The sequence below is a fragment of the Linepithema humile genome, chromosome 2 (genome assembly GCF_040581485.1).
Source record: "Linepithema humile isolate Giens D197 chromosome 2, Lhum_UNIL_v1.0, whole genome shotgun sequence".
Classification (NCBI taxonomy): Eukaryota; Metazoa; Arthropoda; class Insecta; order Hymenoptera; family Formicidae; genus Linepithema; species Linepithema humile.
Genome location: NC_090129.1, coordinates 34,857,554 through 34,879,649, shown reverse-complemented (window position 1 = coordinate 34,879,649; position 22,096 = coordinate 34,857,554). Strand labels below are relative to the sequence as shown.

The 22,096-nt window shown below is 28.1% G+C and overlaps 5 protein-coding genes across 8 annotated transcripts; all 5 read left to right on the top strand.

Annotated features, from left to right (window-relative positions):
• The first annotated feature begins 125 nt into the window (after positions 1-125).
• On the top strand, positions 126-3,579 carry LOC136998058 (odorant receptor 13a-like). The gene is made up of 7 exons (XM_067349967.1): positions 126-535; positions 948-1,217; positions 1,308-1,776; positions 1,926-2,025; positions 2,213-2,335; positions 2,595-2,750; positions 2,852-3,579. The coding sequence occupies exons 1-7, from the start codon at positions 505-507 to the stop codon at positions 2,903-2,905; spliced, it is 1,203 nt and encodes a 400-aa protein (XP_067206068.1). The 5' UTR covers positions 126-504; the 3' UTR covers positions 2,906-3,579.
• Positions 3,580-3,663: 84 nt separating this feature from the next.
• LOC105676448 (odorant receptor 10-like) lies at positions 3,664-6,859 on the top strand. Of its 2 annotated transcripts, XM_067349968.1 has the most exons (7): positions 3,664-3,825; positions 4,255-4,524; positions 4,709-5,177; positions 5,516-5,615; positions 5,771-5,893; positions 6,043-6,198; positions 6,396-6,859. In XM_067349968.1, exons 1-7 carry the CDS (start codon positions 3,798-3,800, stop codon positions 6,447-6,449), a joined length of 1,200 nt encoding a protein of 399 aa, XP_067206069.1. In that variant the 5' UTR covers positions 3,664-3,797; the 3' UTR covers positions 6,450-6,859. The 2 variants fall into 2 exon arrangements, with proteins under 2 accessions (XP_067206069.1, XP_067206070.1); XM_067349969.1 differs by lacking the exon at positions 6,396-6,859 and having other exon boundaries at positions 5,996-6,127.
• A 375-nt stretch (positions 6,860-7,234) lies between these two features.
• On the top strand, positions 7,235-12,343 carry LOC105676456 (odorant receptor 10-like). 3 transcript variants are annotated; one of them, XM_067349948.1, is made up of 8 exons: positions 7,238-7,497; positions 7,863-7,969; positions 8,108-8,135; positions 8,510-8,978; positions 10,352-10,451; positions 10,688-10,813; positions 10,949-11,104; positions 11,313-12,343. In XM_067349948.1, the coding sequence occupies exons 1-8, from the start codon at positions 7,407-7,409 to the stop codon at positions 11,364-11,366; spliced, it is 1,131 nt and encodes a 376-aa protein (XP_067206049.1). In that variant the 5' UTR covers positions 7,238-7,406; the 3' UTR covers positions 11,367-12,343. The 3 variants fall into 3 exon arrangements, with proteins under 3 accessions (XP_067206050.1, XP_067206048.1, XP_067206049.1); XM_067349947.1 differs by having other exon boundaries at positions 7,237-7,497; positions 7,863-8,135; XM_067349949.1 differs by lacking the exon at positions 10,352-10,451 and having other exon boundaries at positions 7,235-7,497; positions 7,863-8,135; positions 8,510-8,577.
• Positions 12,344-13,073: 730 nt separating this feature from the next.
• On the top strand, positions 13,074-16,531 carry LOC136998055 (odorant receptor 9a-like). Its single transcript, XM_067349962.1, has 7 exons — positions 13,074-13,161; positions 13,604-13,876; positions 14,247-14,715; positions 15,358-15,457; positions 15,691-15,816; positions 15,952-16,107; positions 16,313-16,531. Exons 1-7 carry the CDS (start codon positions 13,134-13,136, stop codon positions 16,364-16,366), a joined length of 1,206 nt encoding a protein of 401 aa, XP_067206063.1. The 5' UTR covers positions 13,074-13,133; the 3' UTR covers positions 16,367-16,531.
• A 661-nt stretch (positions 16,532-17,192) lies between these two features.
• On the top strand, positions 17,193-21,672 carry LOC136998052 (odorant receptor 82a-like). The gene is made up of 7 exons (XM_067349950.1): positions 17,193-17,384; positions 17,814-18,086; positions 18,463-18,931; positions 19,304-19,403; positions 19,690-19,815; positions 19,964-20,119; positions 20,313-21,672. The coding sequence occupies exons 1-7, from the start codon at positions 17,294-17,296 to the stop codon at positions 20,364-20,366; spliced, it is 1,269 nt and encodes a 422-aa protein (XP_067206051.1). The 5' UTR covers positions 17,193-17,293; the 3' UTR covers positions 20,367-21,672.
• Positions 21,673-22,096: the final 424 nt, after the last annotated feature.

The following is a 22,096-nucleotide window of genomic DNA, read 5'->3' as shown; positions in this document are numbered from 1 at the left end:
ACAAAATATATTTTTACGACTGGTGCTTATAAATTATTTCTAACAAATGCGAAACTCTATCTACTTTATCTTTTTTTCTTATTCTATTTTTTAGTATGTGCTTATTCTATTTTTACGTGCGCTATGAAAAAAATTCATTAAAAATGTAGTTGCACGTTATTATTTTTTCCGTTGAAGTGCGCGCAATAAGGTATCAAAAAATGTGAAAAAAGACTTTTAAGGCAACTTCAACAAACTTGCGATGTACCGCGGTATATTATGTCTCGTATCTTATTAGAATAGATATTGGCATTTTTTTATGACTTATTGCCTTGATGCACATAAAAAGTTTTATTACGAAACGAATAACTATAATCAAATGGGGAAGAGGGGAAGAGAGTAGCATATTTAATATTTAATACATTCGCCGAAGGAGACAGGTTATTGCACTTGTATCGCGGGCATGCGTGGTAATCATTTTTCGCAATATAGAATAGACTAGGTTTCTCCGTGTTAGTCTTTGATATGGACATTTCCAATTATCCAGGCTATAAAGGTACTAAGTCTTCATCACACATCTTTCGCTCATTGTACAGTTCATTTTATTAAACTTATTGAATTGTATTATACTATATTAAAGTTTATTGTGCAATAGGATTAATTAATGTGTTACATTTCACGCGGTCTTCAACTTTCTATCACTTTTTATATCTTTTTACGTTTGTTTCGTGAGTGAATATTTTACATTGGGATTCTGATACATTTAGGTTTTGAAATTTGTCAATGAATATTGATTTAGTTTTCGGATCACGGAATTATAATTTGTAATTTAAATTGTAGTTTTTATTCTATTTAATTGATCAATTCTTGAATCAATTAGTATTTATGTATATAAAAATTTTACAATTTATGATCATAGAAACTCATTTTTATTTTTATAAAAGCTTCTTAATGCAAAATTTTGTCAGATTTTCTGTGGGCGACTGAATTAAATCGGTTTGGTTTGGAACTAATCGGTTTATGGCCCGAAACAGATGAAGTAGCTAAGAATAATTATTCTTCCGATCTTCGCGTGGGCATCATTTTCGTTATAATAACGTTCCTCTCTGGTATCCCTCTTGTATGTTCCCTTTTAAAAGTTCGGAATGACATGATACTCGTGATAGACAACTTGCAAATTACGTTACCTCTAGTGGTGGTGTCGTTAAAACTTGTTATCATGCGGTGGAAACGAACAGGTAAATGTCTATAATTATTTAATATAAAGTATTTAGTTTGAAATTAAATTCCCTCATAGAATTATTTTATCACTTTGCTATATTTTCAAGATCTTTTATCCATCATTAAGATGATCGCGGAAGACTGGATGGCATCAAAGCTGGATGCGGAACGAGACGTGATGATAAAACGAGCGCGAATTACTCGAATGATTGTAATTTGTGGATACATTTTAATGATACTGGCATCCACTGGAGTCATCCTTCTTCCTTGTTTTGGCTTACCATTCAGACGCTTAACGAATCTCACGGATCGGGAAAAACCATTACCGTTGCAAGCGTATTACTTTTATAACACGGATAAGAGTCCGCAATTTGAACTCACGTTAATCGTACAGGCCATGACAATCTTCCTGGCTTCTATAATCTATACGTCGGTCGATTCTTTCCTTGGACTCGCGGTTCTCCACATTTGTGGCCAGTTAGAGAACTTTAAACGTCGATTGGTTAGCTTGGTCTCATGCAAAGATTTCGATAGCGCCCTACGTAGCAATATAATCTCTCATCTACGTCTTATCAGGTTTCTACAGATTTTAATTATACCAATAAAACAATGTGAAATTTAGCAAATTGTCAAAGTTGTGTAATTATTGGATATGTATTTATACATATATAGATATTATAAACAACTTCGTATACGTCATTGTACATAACTTCGTACACTTGCAGATTTGCCAATAAGATCGAGGATACGTTTGCATTTATGTTATTGGGATTAGTATTCTATTTTGGTATTGTATTTTGTCTATATGGGTTTTTATTGCTTACCGTAAGTTTAGATGCATACTACTATATTAATATATCTTCTTCACACACATGCATTTTACGATATATAAAATTTTAACATAAATATAAATGCATAAAATCGTGCAATACACCTTGTTCGCGATTATAGTTCGTAGCCTATCAAATTTATATTAATCCGTTTTTATTAAATAGTGAGGTATATTATCCAGGTGATCACTGACGAAAAAATGAACGTTTCTTTCTCACGAATAGGCTACGTAATGGTCGGTGTCATTACTCTATTAACACATACGTTTCTCTATTGCGGTGCCGGAGAGATTATAACGGAACAAGTAAGTAATATATTAATTTTTGTTATAGATTTGTTAGGAAACTATTGCGAGAATCATTATTAAATATTCGTGTATGTGCAATTTGTATCTCACAAGGACGTTTATTAAATCCGAATTTAATTAATTTTTTATCTTTTTATAATTCACTGCCTTTTCTTTAAAAAAAAATTTAATATTAACTAATATTTATGAAAACGATCTAAGCTAAGATAGCTAAGATAAAGACGCATGTGTTATCATGTATGTGTATGTTGACAAGTGCGATGCAATATATCGTGCTATGTACAATCTCCATTGGTACAAATTGGAGTCGAGGCAAGCAAGAAATCTTATTTTATTAATGATACGAGCCGGTGAACCCTTTCGCATCACTGCAGGAAAAGTAATTCCACTAACAATGACTACCTTTTGCAGCGTAAGATTATATCATTTATCTATAATTGAAACATGTTTTGCATATTCAACTAAATTTTAATTATAGCACATCTAAGTAAAATAATTTGGTTATTTTTTCAGCTATTAAAAACATCGGCTGGATATATATCGTTTTTGTTAGCAAAGCAGGATTAAAAATGAAGATTATTAATATATCACTTATCTAATAAAGTAAAGAGAAGAGATTGAATGTAAATGTTTCCAATTAAGTAATGAATAGAAATTGACAATTATAGTTGTTATAATGAAAGTAAGATAATTAAATGATTTGTTTGTTAACTATATTGTATCGTAAATTTTTAAATATTTAATATTTTAAAATATATATATAAAATTAGTTTTTTTCAAATTTAACTTTTCATTATTTTGCATAAATGCATATTAATTGGAAAAGAGAGAATAAAAACAACGAGAAGATCGTATTTTATCTATTACGCTTATAACGTTAATTATTAAATTAGAATAAATAACAAATTATACTTTTCTATTAAAAATAACTATAAAATTTATATTGCACTTTACACAATTATGATGTACAATATTCGTCCCGTATGCTATGCCGATCACACTTACTTTGTAGTGAACATTTGAAATATTCGCGAATACGTAACTTATAAAACACCTTTCTTCGGATATTATTTTTTGTTGTGCACAGTTTTTTATGTTTCCATGTGCGTTTTCCCGGGGTTTTCCATGGAGAAGAAATTCTCGTTATAAAATAAAGTGACAATTGTGAGGCATTATAAAGTTTAAAAGAAACTTGTGCAACAAGTTCAACGAATTTGCTATGCATCGTGACAGAGCACATGACTTTTTTATAATTATAGATATTGATGCTTGTTACGAATTATTCTCATGGTAAAAATTTTTTTTACAAAACATCAAACTGGCATTATTAACTGGCGATAGCATTCGTAATATTTAATGTACTCTTCAACGAAGTAAACCGGGTTGTATTCGAGCATGCGTATAGATCATCTGTCTAATAGATTAGTGAGAAGTGTGCTTTTTCATATTATTTCTTGACATGGTCGCTAAACGTTCAAATTATAAAGGTACCGAATATTGGTGATATATATCGATATATTGTGTTTTGTGAAACATTAATAAAATAAAATAAAATAATATAGTTATATTATATTTAAAAAAATATTGTGTGATATATAAAGATTGCACGTATACATTTTAATTGATCTTTAATTTTCTGCTGTCTCTCCGTTTGTTTATGCCACAAAGTTTTATTCTTATACTCTGATTTTAAATATATATTCAAATTTTAAAATTGTCACTTATTAATATAACATAAAAATTATATAATTAGAAAAGTTTTATTTGTTTTCAAATTACTAAGTATATAAAATTATTGATTATATTAGAACAAAGTTATGAATTTACGAATTTTTAATCGTTCAAACTTTAATATTTTGTGTGTATATATGATTGTGTTAAATATTTAATTTGTTTTAATATTTAAATTTTACTAGATTTTATGTGGGCTATTGAACTATGCCGATTTGGTTTAAAGGTGACCGGCTTGTGGCCTGAAAATCACAAAACAAATAAGAATAATTTTATTTCTAATATTCATGCAACTATCGTTTTTATTATGATCACTTTTGTATCTGTTATTCCTCTTATATGTTCACTCGTACGAATTTGGGGCAATATGATACTTATGATAGACAATCTTCAAGTAACTATAACATTAACAGCAATATGGGCGAAATTTGTCATCATGCGGTGGAAACGGTCAGGTATATCTAAAATCACTCAGAAAGTGAAAAAATTAAAGAATGTTTTCAATATTCTATGGCAAGATTTACGTATAAAGAGGACTGTTAATGATTTTGTCGTAGTAAATTAATAGTTAATTAATTAGATGTAAACAATATAATATATTTTTATACAAGATCAATATGATTTTATTCTATTTTTAAGCTATCTCAAGCATTGTGAACATGATTGCAGAAGATTGGATGTATTTAAAGATAAATGCAGAGAGAAATGTAATGATAAGACAAGCGCAAATTGCTCGATTCGTTATAATCTCTGGATATTTTATGGTGATATTCGGGTTTAGTGTGGTTATTATTTTACCATCATTTGGCGTGCACTACAGACTCTTAACAAATCTCACGGCCGGTGTCAGAGCATTACCAATGCAAGGATATTATTTTTACGATACAGATAAAAGTCCGCAGTTTGAATTTACGCTTGCTGCTCAAGCCATAACGACATTTCTGGCTTGCGTAACTTACACATCGGTCGATGCTTTTCTTGCGCTAATAATCTTTCACATATGCGGTCAATTGGAAAACTTCAGATATCAATTACTCAATCTAGCCTCGAGCGATAATTTCGCCAATGCTCTACGTTATAATGTCGAGACTCATCTACGATTGATAAGGTTTCTGCGAGCTTTACTGTCACAATACAGCAATGTTGTAAAGTGAAATACAGTAAAATGTTTAAATAATTTATTCTTATATAATAATTTGTTTAATCTGTAAATATTAAGTTATTCTTTCACAATGTGTGTGTTTCATAATATATGCATTAAAGGCTAATACATGCCTTTCATACATATGTGAACATAGAAATTTCCATAAAGCACATTTTCTTATTAGATATTGTCTCAAATTTTTTTACTAGCAAATAAGAATGTCTAAGTCGTTTTGATGTTACTTATACATATATTTTTTTAGTCTTATTATGGCATTATTTTAAACGTTTTTATATTTACAGATTTGCCGATAACATCGAAAATGTGTACGCTGTACTGATGTTGACATTATTATTCTATTTTAGTTCTGTATTTTGTCTTTATAGTTATCCATTAGTTACCGTAAGTATTGGTAGGACCTCATGCAAAATACGTATATATACCTTACGGTTTTTTATCCTTCTAATATAATATAAAATTGTGTGAGATATTAAATCAGTGAAATCTTACACACACACACACAAAATATTTCATATAAATATATATTATATGCACAGGTTACCAGCGACGAAACAAATAACAAATCTTTTTCACGGATAGGCTTTTCAATAATTGGTGTCATTATGTTATTAGCGCATACATTTTTTTATTGTGGTGGCGGGCAACTTATGGCGAAAGAAGTATGTTTTTGTTGCATATTTATACACAAAAATAAATATCCTGTCTTTGATAGAGATTATGAAGCAAATCTGAATTAATTTAATTTATAATTATAATAACAGCTAATGCTAAAATAGTACAGATATTCATTATATGTACATGTATTAAGTGCGAAGCAGTATATCGTGCTTTGTGCGATCTCGAGTGGTATAAATGGGAACCGAGAGAATCGAGAGCTCTTATTTTATTAATGATACGAGCCAGCGAACCTTTTCGCCTCACTGCGGGAAAGATATTTCCTCTTTCAATGGTCACATTTTGCAGCGTAAGATTATTAACAATTTTTCTAATTTGACAAATATCTTTTGAATACAATTTTCTGTATAAATTATTATTAATTGTGTATGAGTAATCTAGAAAATAATAAAATAATATATTTTTAACACAAAATTTTTCCTTTTTACTTTTACTTACATTTCTCTTTGTTGATATCTTTAAATAAAGAGATATTACTTTTTATAGGTATTAAAAACATCAGCTGGCTATATATCATTTTTATTAGCAAAGCGTAATTAAAACATAAATATAGTGTAATTTTGCGTATTTATTCAAATGAAAGAAGAAAATATGATAATTTGTCAATTAGATAATAATAGACACCGATAATAGAAACAAATAATTTTGATTAGTTACAAAAATAAATTATATATTAAAACTGCGTAATGTGAAAATAATATTATTGTAAAAGTAATGTTTGATGCTTATACATATCACAGCTAAATCTTAATTTGTAAAATTTCTATTTATCATTTTGTAGAAGTGGATAAAACTAGTAATTGCTTTGTGTATATTAAAGTTATTATGTAGAAATGTGTGATTATATGAATTATGTTTTATGATATAATATTGCAATACGTGCACCCACAGATGCACAAACACACATTCAAAATAGAGAAATTTCAAAAAAATTTATATATACAATAGTTAAATAATTATAGTTGATTAATTAAATCATTGTTTACATATATTTTGCAGAAAAATAATTGTAATATATATGTAATTACATTATGTATCACTTGGTGAATTATTACTTACATTTATCACTTGTGTCATAAAATATCTCTTTATAACTGATATTTGTGATATTCGTAAAATTTTATGTGATACATTTTCTACATTTTGTACCTTTCTACTGACATGAAACTTTTTTAGACTAAAGTTTTTTTATCTCCATTATTGTCTGTAAGAGTGCATTAAATATGCAAACACGCACCATTATTTTTCACGATGAAATAAAGTCAGCTGTTGAAAAACATCATAAAGCATGAAAAAAATTTAATGATAAGTTCGTGAAACTTACGATGTACTGCAACTTGATGTATTTTCCCTCTTGTTAGACACTTTTTACGACTTGTCCTTGTGGTAAAATTTTTTTTACAAAACGAAGAACTGTTATCAACTAGGGATAGTATGAGTAATATTTAATGTGCTTTTTAATGAAGCAAACCGAGTTGTTGCATTCGCACTGCGAGCATGCGTATAGATCATCCGTCTAATAGATTAGTGGAAAATGTGCTCTTCACATTATTTCTCGACATGGCTTCTAAACGTTCAAATTATAAAGGTATCAAATGTTTGTGATATAGTGACATGTTCTATATATTGTGTAATTTTTTTAGACACTTTAAATTATGAATTTAAACAAATAATAGTATATAATATAATAAGTTTGCACATATGTGTTTGAGTTAATCTCCAATTTTTTGCTTTATTCTTATCTTTATTAATTAATAATAAAACTTTACTGTTATACTATGACTTGAGATATCAAATTTTCAAATTGTTTTTATTTACTTATTTTATAAAATTATAAATTGTTAGAACAAAGTTATAAACTTGTAGATATTTCATGATTCCAATATTCAAATTTTTTATTGTACTCAAAATATTTAATATCAATATCTAATTTTTTATATTAAAATTTTTTAGATTTTGAGTGGGCTATTAAACTAAACCGGTGTAGTTTCAAAATAATCGGTTTATGGCCAGAAAATCATGAAGTAATAAATACGAATAACTTTGTTTCCAATATTCAGGCGAGCTTTATTTTTATTATGGTTACTTTGGTACTTGTTATACCTTTTACATGGTCTCTTGTACGAGTTTGGAGTGATATGATACTTATGATAGAGAATCTGCAACTGACATTACCGTTAATATTTTCATGTCTGAAGCTTCTCATTATGCGATGGAAACGATCAGGTATGTTTAAAATTATTTTAAAAAATCAAAGAATAAAGAGACTTTTTTTTAATTCCTGAATTTATTGAAAATGTTTACTTTACAACATTCTCTTATGTCGCACGTTTATACTTTAAGAATTTTTTTAGTGCATTAAGATTTTTCGGTATTTGTTTTACGATATCTGATTGTTCTCTTTCATCATATCGTATATTCTGATCTGATGATATTTCACAGACATCGCAGATCGGAAATTACCTTCGCGTTATTTTCACAATGTACAGTGTACTGTTAATGCTTTTGTCGTAGTAAATTAATAGCTAATTATTTATAAAGATCTTAATATTGTCACACAAGAAATATCTGATATTATTACTTTTTTATTTACTTTTAAGCTATCTTACTCATCGTGAACATGATGGCCGAAGATTGGATGCATTTAAGTACAGAGGCAGAAAGATATGTAATGATAAAACAAGTGCAATTTGCGCGATTATTTACAATTTATTCATATTGTATTGCGGCATTGGGAGTCACCACAGTTACTGTTTTACCATCATTTGGATTACATTTCAGAGTTATAACAAATCTCACGGACAGAGACAGAGTATTACCGATGCAAGCCTATTATTTTTATGACACAGATAAAAGTCCGCAGTTTGAGCTTACACTTGCCGCTCAATTTATATCGATGTTTTTCATTTTGATAATTTACATGTCGGTGGATGCTTTCTTTATGCTCACGATTTTTCATATTTGCAGCCAGTTAAAAAATTTCAGATATCGATTACTTAATCTGGTTTTATACAACGATTTTAACAATGGCATACGTTATATCGTAGAAACTCATCTACGACTTATAAGGTTTTTATGATTTTCGCTATTACGATACAATGACATTTCAAAGTGAGATGCAGCAATACCTTTGAAAAATTTATTCTTACAAGATAACTTGTTTAATCCGTAAATATTAAGTCATTCTGTCATAGTTTTGTAATATATGCATTAGTGTCCGATGTTTTTTTGACGCATGTAGTATATATATAGGATGTCCTGCACAAAATGAATCACCTCTCGTGTACAGGTAGAGCGGGTTAATCTGAGTAGAAAAGTCTTCTACCGTTTTGCGATTTTTGCAATAATTAATGAGAAATCAACAGTTATGGAGTAAGAGGATCAAAGGCCGCAGCAGAATCTTGATTGCCAAACAAAAAAAATTTTTTTTTATTCTTTAATCAGGAATGAATTTAAACGTTTCGATCGGCATTTCCGATCATCTTCAGTATAAATCTAATTCCGCGTGCTGGGATTCATTGGTGAGACATGAATTATCATTAGTACAAATTGGTCAACGGTAACATTATGAGGCTGTGCAAAGAACTGCTATGTGAGAAATCAAAGTACCGGTCATCTCAAATTCGAAAAGGAAACTGCCACAGTCTCCTTTTCGAATGCACATTGACAGTCTCCTTTTCGAGTTTGAGATGACCGGTACTTTGATTTCTCACATAGCAGTTCTTTGCCTCATAATGTTACCGTTGACCAATTTGTACTAATAATAATTCATGTCTCACCAATGAATCCCAACACGCGGAATTAGATTTATACTGAAGATGATCGGAAATGGCGATCGAAATGTTTAATTTCATTCCTGATTAAAGAAAGGAAAAAAAATTTTTTTGTTTCGCAATCAAGATCCTGCTGCGGCCTTTGATCCTCTTACTCCATAACTGTTAATTTTACGCTGGGCCTAAATTGATTCTATTAATTGTTTAATGAGAAATTAATTAAAGAAGATCGGCCAATTTGCGCGAGTCTATGCACGCGGCGAGACGAGACAGCCCACTGTTACGTGGTCGTTAGGACGCAAGGATTTAGCAATTTTTGTCAAAATCTTAGGGACACCTTGTACATACTATATATAAATTTTTATAAAACACATTTTTGTAAAAATATATCTCAGCTTTTAATAAAAAGCTTTTTAGTAAAAACGTCGAAATTCTTTTGGAAATTATGTCATGAAAATGTTTGAAATTATTTTACTCTTATGCCCTAACTACACCAAAGGATGATCCTGCTTGTGGCTCATCCGAGCGAGTAATGTAGACGCATTGAAAGTGACACTGAAGGCGAAAGTGATCGGATGAGCCACAAGCAGGATCATCCTTCGGTGTAGATAGGGCATTACATTTTGTGGATCCTAACGTGACATTTTTTAAATGCTTTTATATTTATAGATTTGCCGATAACATAGAAAATATATTTTCTTTATCGACACTGGGAGTATTATTGTATTTTGGTGTTGTATTTTGTATTTATGGTTTTTTATTTATTACTGTAAGTATTAGAGAGAGTAGGAAAACTACGAGAAAAATGTATATATATTTTGCACTTATTTGCTTTTGTAACGTACAAATGTTTGAGATATTTGATCAATAATTATAACATGAAGAATACTTAATATTATAATGTTATATATGTAATTCATATGTTTATGCGCGCGCGCGTGTGTGTACACATGCATACATATTTTGTTTTTTATTACATTAACAAGGTATATTTTATATTTACAGATAATAATCAGCAATGAAACAAGTTATATTTCTTTTTCGCGGATATGTGCTGCGATATGTGGCACTGTTTCTTCATTAGTGATCCTGTTATTTTACTGCATTGGCGGAGAACTTGTGGCAAAAGAAGTACGTTTTTTTACATTTTTATACACGTAAATGTATCTTCAACAGAAATTAAAAATAAAATTTTAGTTAAATTAATTTACGTTTTTGATAACGACTAATATAAAAATAATGCGGATATTTATTATATATGTCAAGTGTGAAGCAGTATATCGTGCTTTGTGCGATCTCGAATGGTACATATTGGAGCCGACGGAATCGAGAGCTCTAATTTTAATAATGATACGAACCAGCAAATTTTTTTGCATCACCGCGGGAAAAATATTTCCACTTTCAATGGCCACATTTTGTAGCGTAAGATTATTAACAATCCCTCTAATTTGACAAATATTTTTTTATATACTGTATAGAATATTTTACATAAATTATTAATAATTGTGTATAAATAAAATATATAGAAAATAATGGAATAATATTTTTTTAATAGTAAAATTTTTTTCTTTTTTTTTTATTTATATTTCTGTTTCCTGAAATACTTAAACGAAAAAACATTATTTTATAGGTATTCAAGACATCTGTTGGCTACATATCATTTTTATTGGCAAAGCGTAATTAAAGCAAACTATTACACTCTTATTCAAAAGAAAAAAGAGACTGTGATTATAATTTACTGATTATGTAATTATATATAATAAATTATGTAATTATAAATAATAAAAACAAAGATTTGTGTCGGTTAGCACAGAAATATACTTGTGATTTAATGAAAAATAATACTGTGAATGTAATGTTTTATGCTTTGTGTAGAAGTTGTATCTGAATTTATAGTACTTTTTTATCAATTTGTGTAAGTAGATTAAATTGGTAATTGCTTTGAGTATATTAATGTTATTATGTAGAAACGTATGATTATATTAATTATGTTTTATGATATAGTTTAATATAATTAAATGACAGTTCTCATATACTTTACATAAAAATAATTATAAGTTTTAAGTATGTTTTATATCATTTGGTAAGATATTACATTTACCTTGTGTCGTAAAATATCGCTTACCAACTGACTTGTAGTTTTCGTATAATTTCATACGATGTATTATTCCTTTTTGTTGTTTTTTTCTTGGACTAAAGTTTCTTTTATAACAGTTTAATAATTATTATTTTCAAACAAAACTTACGTATACTTTATTAGCAAAAAATGATTGCAATATTGTATTACTGTGAAATAAATGACTTATATTAACAAAAATTGTATTAAAAATTATTTCATAAGATAGCGCTACATTGATGTACGCATATAATCATATAATATTTTTTGCAGTAGCTATTCGCAATATTCCTATAATGTTCTATGATATACAGGGTGTCCTAAACCTACCGTAACACTTGTTAATAGCAGATTTCTGAGGTCATTTGGAGATGAAAATCTTAATGCCAAAATGTCGAGGTTGCTATAGTTTTTGAACAGGAAAAATTTAAAGTTCACCAATCAACTTGTCAAAATTTCGCGCTCTCTGGGACATCGCATCTCGAAAGGACTCACAACACTTTACTCAGCTCATTTTATTCACTTTATTTCTTTGTATACTGTTCGCAAGACTGACAAATTTAATAACGATAATAATTTCTATTGTCGTATTGAAACGCAATGCGCGTCAAACAGTCAAAGCATTCGTGTGAAGCGTGCCATTAAGTGACATTTCTTATGTGATGAGAGAAAATCAATACAATCGGTACGAAGTGTGATATCCGTAAAGTATTGCGCATGTGCCCTTTTGAGATGCAATGTTTCTGAGCGTGCGAAATTTTGACAAGCTAATTGGTGAACTTTAAATTTTTCCTGTTTAAAAACTATAGCAGCCTTGACATTTTGGCCTATATGATTTTCGTCTACAAATGATCTCAAGAATCTGCCAATAACGAGTGTTATGGTTGGTCTGAGACACTCTGTATATTCTCTCTTTTCCATTATATCGTACTTTTTTTCACTAGAAATTTTTTTATCTCCATAGTTCTCTACAAGAGTAGGTATATTAAAAATGCAAATGCACACCGATATTTCTCATGACAAAATACGAAAGCTGCTGTCGTGAACCACAATAAGTCATGAAAAAACTTGAATAACAAGTTCGTGAAACTTGCGATGTACTGCAACCTGATGTATTTTCCCTTTTGTTAGACATGGTACTTTTTACGACTTATTCTTGTGTAAAATTTTTTTTACAAAACGAAGAACTGTTATCAACTAGGAATAGCTTGATTAATATTTAATGTGCTTTTTAATGAAGCAAACCGAGTTGTTGCATTCGCACTGCGAGCATGCGTATAGACCATCTGTTTAAAAGATTAGTGAGAAGTGTGCTTCTTCACATTATTTCTCGTCATGGCTTCTAAACGTTCAAATTATAAAGGTATCGAATGTTTGTGATATAGTTCTATATATTGTAAAACTTTTTTAGACATTTTAAATTATGAATCCATACAAAAAATATTATATAATATAATAAGTTTACAAATATTTGTTTGAATTAATCTCTAATTTTTAGCTATATCTTTATCTTTATTAAGGAATAATAAAATTTTACTGTTATACTATGACTTCAGATATCAAATTTTCAAATTTTTAAGTTTTTAAATTTTTTAATTGAGTTGTAAATTGAGTTGTTAGTTGATATAACATCAAGATTACCACAAAAAATTTTAATTTTTTTTATTTACTTATTCTATAATATTATAAATTGTTAGAACAAAGTCATAAACTTGTAGATATTTCGTCATTCCAATATTCAAATTTTTTATGTACTTAAAATATTTAATATCAATATCTAATTTTTTTATATTAAAATTTTTTAGATTTTGTGTGGGCTATTAAACTAAGCCGGTATGGTTTCAAGCTATTCGGTTTATGGCCAGAAAATCATAAAATAACAAATAAGAATATGTTTGTTTCCAATATTCAGGCGAGCTTCATTTTTATTATGATTATTTTGGTACTTATTGTACCTTTTATATGGTCCCTCGTACGAGTTTGGAGTGATATGATACTTATGATAGAAAATCTGCAAATAACATTACCGATAATAATATCATGCCTGAAAATTGTCATTATGCGATGGAAACGATCAGGTATATCTAAAATTATTTAAAAAGATCAAAGATTCAAAAGACTTTTAATTCTTAAATTTATTGAAAATGTTTACTTTACTACATTCACTTATGTTGCACGTTTATATTTTAAGAATTTTTTAGTGCATTCGGATTTTTCGTTGATTTGTTTTACGATATTGGATTGTTCTCTTTAATCAGATCGTATATTCTGATCTGATGATATTTTACAGACATCGGAGATCGGAAATTACCTTCGCGTTATTTTCACAATGTACAGTGTACTGTTAATGCTTTTGTCGTAGTAAATTAATAGCTAATTATTTATAAAGATCTCAATATTGTCACACAAGAAATATCTGATATTATTACTTTTTTATTTACTTTTAAGCTATCTTACTCATCGTGAACATGATGGCCGAAGATTGGATGCATTTAAGTACAGAGGCAGAAAGATATGTAATGATAAAACAAATGCAGATTGCGCGATTATTTACAATTTTTTCATATTGTATTGGGGCATTCGGAGTCACCACAGTTACTGTTTTACCATCATTTGGGTTACATTTCAGAGTTATAACAAATCTCACGGACAGAGACAGAGTATTACCAATGCAAGCCTATTATTTTTATGACACAGATAAAAGTCCGCAGTTTGAGCTTACACTTGCCACTCAAATTATATCGATGTTTTTCACTTTAATAATTTACATGTCGGTGGATGCTTTCTTTATGCTCACGATCTTTCATATTTGCAGCCAGTTAAAAAATTTCAGATATCGATTACTTAATCTGGTTGTATACAACGATTTCAACAATGCCTTGCGTTATATCGTAGAAACTCATCTACGACTTATAAGGTTTTTATGATTTTTGATATTACGATACAATGACATTTCAAATTGAGATGCAGCAATACCTTTGAAAAATTTATTTCTACAAGATATATTGTTTAATCCGTAAATATTAAGTCATTCTGTCACAGTTTTGTAATATATGCATTAGTGTCCGATGCTTTTCTGACGTATATAGTATGTATGTATACAGGGTGTCCCGCACATGGTGAATCACATTTCGTATTCAGGTAGAGCGGGTTAAACCGAGTAGAAAAATCCTCTACCGTTTTTCGATTTTTGCTATAATTAATGAGAAATTAATTAAAGAATATCGGCCAATTTGCGCAATCTATGCGCGCGGTGAGAAGAGATTGCCTATATTTATTTAGGAGACATTAAAGAGACTGCTCACTGTTACGTGGTCGTTAGGACGCAAGGATCTAGCGATTTTTGTCAAAATCTTAGGGACATCTTGTATATATTATATATAAATTTTCGTAAAACACATTTTTATAAAAACATTATCTCAGTTTTTTAATAAAAAGTTTTTTAGTAAAAACGTTGAAATCATTTTGAAAATTATGTCATGGAAATGTTTGAAATTATTTTACTCTTACATTTTGTGGATCTTAACGTGACATTTTTTAAACGCTTTTATATTTATAGATTTGCCGATAACATAGAAGATATATTTTCTTTATCGACACTGGCAATATTATTGTATTTTGGTGTTGTATTTTGTATTTATGGTTTTTTATTTGTTACTGTAAGTATTGGTGGGAAAACCACGAGAAAAATGTATATATATTTTGCACTTATGTGCTTTTGTAACGTACAATTGTTTGAGATATTTGATCAATAATTATAACATGAAGAATACTTAATATTATAATGTTATATAATTCATATGTTTATGCGCGCGAGCGTGTGTGTGTACACATGCACATATATATTTTGTTTTCTATTACATTAACAAGGTACCATATTTTATATTCGCAGATAATAAGCAGCAATGAAACAAGTTATATTTCTTTTTCGCGGATATGTGCTGTAATATCTGGCAGTATTTCTTTTTTAGTGTTTCTGTTATTTTTTTGCATTGGCGGAGAGCTTGTGGCAAACGAAGTACGTTTTTTTACATTTTTATACACGTAAATGTATCTTCAACAGAAATTAGAAATAAAATTTTAGTTAAATTAATTTACGATTTTGATGACGACTAATATAAAAATAATGCGAATATTTATTATATATGTTAAGTGCGAAGCAGTATATCGTGCTTTGTGCGATCTCGAATGGTACATATTGAAGCCGACGGAATCGAAAGCTCTAATTTTAATAACGATGCGAGCCAGCAAATCTTTTAGCATCACCGCGGGAAAAAGATTTCCACTTTCAATGGCCACATTTTGTAACGTAATATTATTAACAATCCTTTTAATTTGACAAATATTTTTTGTATGAAATATTTTACATAAATTATTAATAATTGTGTATAAATAAGGTATATAGGAAATAATAGAATAATATCTTTTTAATAGTAAATTTTTTTTTTCTTTTATTTATATTTTTGTTTCCTGTTAAGTAACGATAATTTAAACGAAAAAACATTATTTTGTAGGTGTTAAAGACATCTGTTGGCTACATATCATTTTTATTGGCAAAGCGTAGTTAAAGCAAAAATATTACACTCTTATTCAAGAGAAGAAAGAGACTGTGATTATAATTCGCTGATTATGTAATTATAAATAATAATAATAAAAACAAAGAATTGTGTCGATTAGCACAGAAATATACTTGTGATTTAATGAAAAATAATAATACTGTGAATGTAATGTTTTATGCTTTGTGTAGAAGTTGTATCTGAATTTATAGTACTTTTTTATCAATTCGTGTAAGTAGATTAAATTGGTAATTGCTTTGAGTATATTAATGTTTTTATGTAGAAATGTATGATTATATGAATTATGTTTTATGATATAATATTGCAATACGTGCACCCACAGATGCACAAACACACATTCAAAATAGAGAAATTTCAAAAAAATTATATATACAATAATTAAATAACTATGGTTGATTAATTAAACCATTGTTTTCATATATTTTGCGGAATAATTGTAATATACATATAATTACATTATATATCACTTGGTAAATTATTACTTACATTTATCGTTTGTGTCATAAAATATCTTTTTACATCTGACGTTTGTGATATTCGTATAATTTTATGTGATGCATTTTCTACAATTTCTACTGACATAAAACTTTTTTAGATTGAAGTTTTTTTATCTCCATTACTGTCTGTAAGAGTGCATCAAATATGCAAACACGCACCATTATTTTTCACGATGAAGTAAAGTCGGTTGTTGAAAAACATTATAAAGCATGAAAAAAATTTAATGATAAGTTCGTGAAACTTGCGATGTATTGCAACCTGATGTATTTCCCCTCTTGTCAGGCATGGTATTTTTTACGACCTATTCTTGTGGTAAAATTTTTTTTACAAATCGATGAACTGTTATCAACTAGGGATAGCATCAGTAATATTTAATGTGCTCAATGAAGCAAACCGAGTTGTTGCATTCGCACTGTGAGCATGCGTATAGATCATCCGTCTAATAGATTAGTGGGAAATGTGCTCTTCACATTATTTCTCGACATGGCTTCTAAACGTTCAAATTATAAAGGTATCGAATGTTTGTGATATAGTGACATGTTCTATATATTGTGTAATTTTTTTAGACACTTTAAATTATGAATTTAAACAAATAATATTGTAGTATATAATATAAGTTTGCACATATATGTTTGAATTAATCTCTAATTTTTTGCTATATTTTTATCTTTATTAATTAATAATAAAATTTTACTGTTATTATACTATGACTTGAGATATCAAATTTTCAAATTTTTTAATTGAGTTATTAGTTGATGTTGGACATCAAGATTACCACAAAAATTTTCAGATTTTTTTTATGAACTTATTCTATAAAATTAAAAATTGTTAGAACAAAGTCACAAACTTGTACATATTTCATGATTCCAATATTCCAATTTTTGATGTACTTAAAATATTCAATATCATTGTGTAATTTTTTTATATTAAAATTTTTTAGATTTTGTGTGGGCTATTCAACTCATCCGGTATAGTTTCAAGATGACCGGTTTATGGCCAGAAAATCATGAAGTAACAAATAAGAATAACTTTGTTTCCAATATTCAGGCGAGCTTCATTTTTATTATGATTATTTTGGTACTTATTATACCTCTTATATGGTCCCTCGTACGAGTTTGGAGTGATATGATACTTATGATAGAAAATCTGCAAGTAACATTACCGTTCATAATATCATGCCTAAAATTTGTCATTATGCGATGGAAACGATCAGGTATATCTAAAATTATTTAAAAAGATCGAAGAATAAAAAGACTTTTAATTCCTGAATTTATTGAAAATGTTTACTTTATTACATTCTTTTACGTTTCACGTTTATATTTTAAGAACTTTTTAGTGCATTAAGATTTTTCGTTGATTTGTTTTACGATTTCTGATTGTTCTCTTTAATCATATCGTAATCATATATTCTGATTTGGTGATATTTTACAAACATCGGAGATCGGAAATTACGTTTGCGTTATTTTCACAATGTACAATGTACTGTTAATGCTTTTGTTGTAGTAAATTAGTAGCCAATTATTTATGAAGAGATCAATATTATTACACAAGCAATATGTGATTTTATTACTTTTTTATTTACTTTTAAGCTATTTTACTCATCGTGAACATGATGGCCAAAGATTGGATGTATTTAAGTGTAGACGCAGAAAAATTTGTGATGATAAAACAAGTGCAGATTGCGCGATTATTTGCAATCTGTGGATATTCTTTCGGAACATTCGGATTCATTATACTTACTGTACTCCCATCATTTGGATTACATTTTAGACTTTTAACAAATCTCACGGACAGTGGCAGAGTATTTCCGATACAAGTCTATTACTTTTTTGATACAGATCAAAGTCCGCAGTTTGAGCTTACACTTGCCGCTCAATTTATATCGATATTTTTCGTTGCCTTAATTTACATGTCAGTGGATGCTTTCTTTATACTCACAATTTTTCATATGTGTAGCCAATTAAAGAATTTTAGATATCGATTACTTAATCTGGTTTTGGACAACGATTTCAACGATGCCTTGCGTTATATCGTAGAAACTCATCTACGACTTATAAGGTTTTTGTAAATTTTGCTATTACAATACAATGACATTTTTAAGTAAGATGCAGCAATATCTTTGAAAGATTTATATGATAATCTGTTTAATTCGTAAAAATTAAGTAAATATTAAGTCTTGTCACTGTTTTATAATATATGCATTAGTGTCCTGCTTTTCCGATGCATATATACATGCATCGGAAAAGCATGACACTATACAAATAAATTTTCATAAAACATTTAAAAAAAAATATTATTTTAGTTTTTTAATAAAAAGTAAGAACGTTGAAATCATTTTGGAAATTATTTCAAGGAAACGTTTAAAATTATTTTACTCTTACATTTTGTTGATCTTAATATGACATTTTTTAAACGCTTTTATATTTACAGATTTGCCAATAACATGGAATATATATTTTCTTTATCGGCATTGGCACTATTATTGTATTTTGGTGTTGTATTTTGTCTTTATGGTTTTTTATTTGTTATTGTAAGTATTAGAGAGAGAGTGGGAAAACCACAAGAAAAATGTATATATACATTTTGCATTTTTTTGCTTTTCTAGCGTGAAATTTGAGATATTTTATCAATAATTATAAAATGAAGAATACTTAATATTGTAATGTTATATATATATATATATATATATGTATAAATAAACATATATACACATTTATATGTTTTTACAAACGCATGTGTATGTGTGTGTGTATGTGCACACACACATATATATGTTGTTTTCTATTATATTAACAAGGTATATTTTATATTCATAGATAATAAGCAGCAATGAAACTAGTTACATTCTTTTTTCACGTATGAGTTTTACGATTTGTGGTGCCACTGCTTTATTAGTGCAGACGTTTTTTTATTGCAGTGGCGGAGAACTTGTGGCAAAAGAAGTATGTTTTTTTACATTTTTATACACTTAAATGTATCTTTAACAGAAATTAAAAATAAAATTTTTGTTAAATTAATTTACAATTTTAATAACAACTAATATAAAAATAATGCGGATATTTATTATATATATTTATTATATATGTTAAGTGCGAAGCAGTATATCGTGCTTTGTGCGATCTCGAATGGTACACATTGGAGCCGTCGGAATCGAGAGCTCTAATTTTAATAACGATACGAGCCAGCAAATCTTTTAGCATCACCGCGGGAAAAATATTTCCACTTTCAATGGCCACGTTTTGTAACGTAAGATTATTAACAATTCTTCTAATTTGACAAATATCTTTTGTATAGAATATTTTACATAAATTATTAATAATTGTGTATGAATAATATATATAGAAAATAATAGAATAATATCTTTTTAACACAAAAATTTTTTTTTTTTTATATATGGTTCTGTTTCCTGAAATATTTAAACAAAAAACATTTTTTGTAGGTATTAAAGACATCTGTTGGCTACATATCATTTTTATTGGCAAAACGTAGTTAAAGCAAAAATAAGAGTGCTGAGACGTATGTATGATACATTGTAGTATTGAAAATTATATGTGCAACTAGACCTAGCTCGGGCTTGTAATAGCTTTCATTTATTTGAAATTTATTAAATTAATAAGTAAGTCCAATTATATTGATTAATATTTAGTTGAAGTAAAGAAAAAATATTATCCTTTAAGAGAAAGAAGAGATAGTGATTATTATTTAATTACATAATTATAAATAACAATAACAGAAACAAAAAAAATTGTATCTTAAAAAATATTATGTATCTTAAAAATTGTTTTTAAAACCTACAAAAAATTGTATCGGTTAGCACAAAAATATACTTGTGATGTAATAAAAAATAATAATTACTGTGAATATAATGTTTTATGTTTTGTGTAGAAGTTGTATCTCAATTTATAAAATTTTATGTCATTTATAGTACTTTTTTTTCGATTCGTGTAAGTAGATTAAATTGGTAGTTGCTTTAAGTATATTATAATTATTATGCAGAGATATGTGATTACATGAAATGCGTTTTATGATATAATTTAATATGTGTATTTAAATTTGAGAAAAATTTCCAAGAACATAAACATATAAAAGTTCACTAATTGCACTTAATTAAATGACAGTTCCAATATACATATTTTACAAAAAATAATTATAAGTTTTAAGTATGTCATATATCATTTGGTAAGATATTATATTTATCTGGTGTCGTAAAATATCACATTGTACTGACTTGCAGTGTTTGTATAATTTCATACGATGCATTATTCTTTTTTATTGTATCTTTCTTGGACTGGAAAGTTTTTTTTATAGCATATTAATAATAATTATTATTAAACAAAACTTACGTATACTTTATTAGCAAAAAATGATTGCAATATTTATTACTGTGTAATAAGTGACGATGATATTAACAAAAATTTCATTAAAATTTACTTCATAAGACAGCGCTACATTGATGTACGCATATAATCAAAGAATATCTTTTTGCCGTAACTATTCGAAATATTCCTATGTCTATGGTATATATTATCTCTTTTCCATTGTATCGTACTTTTTTTGACTGAATTTTTTTTTATCTCAATAGTTTTCTACAAGAGTATATTAAAAATGCAAATGCACGCCATTATCTCTCATGATAAAGTACGAACGCTACTGTCGTGAAGCACAATAAGTCATAAAAAAACTTGAATAACAAGTTTGTGAAACTTGCGAGGTACTGCAACTTGATGTATTTTCCCTCTCGTTAGACATGGTACTTTTTACGACTTATTCTTGTGGTAAAATTTTTTTTACAAAACGAGGAACTGTTATCAACTAGGGATAGCTTGATTAATATTTAATGTGCTTTTTAATGAAGCAAACCGAGTTGTTGCTTTCGCACTGCGAGCATGCGTATAAACCATCTGTCTAAAAGATTAGTGAGAAGTGTGCTTCTTCACATTATTTCTCGTCATGGCTTCTAAACGTTCAAATTATAAAGGTATCGAATTTTTGTGATATAGTAACATATTCTATATATTGTGAAATTTTTTTAAACATTTTAATTTATGAATTTAAATAAAAAATAATACATAATGTAATAAGTTTGTACATATATGTTTGAATTAATCTCTATTTTTTTGCTATATCTTTATCTTTATTAATGAATAATAAAATTTTACTGTTAAACTATTACTTCAGATATAAAATTTTCAAATGTTCAAGTTTTCAAATTTTTTAATTGAG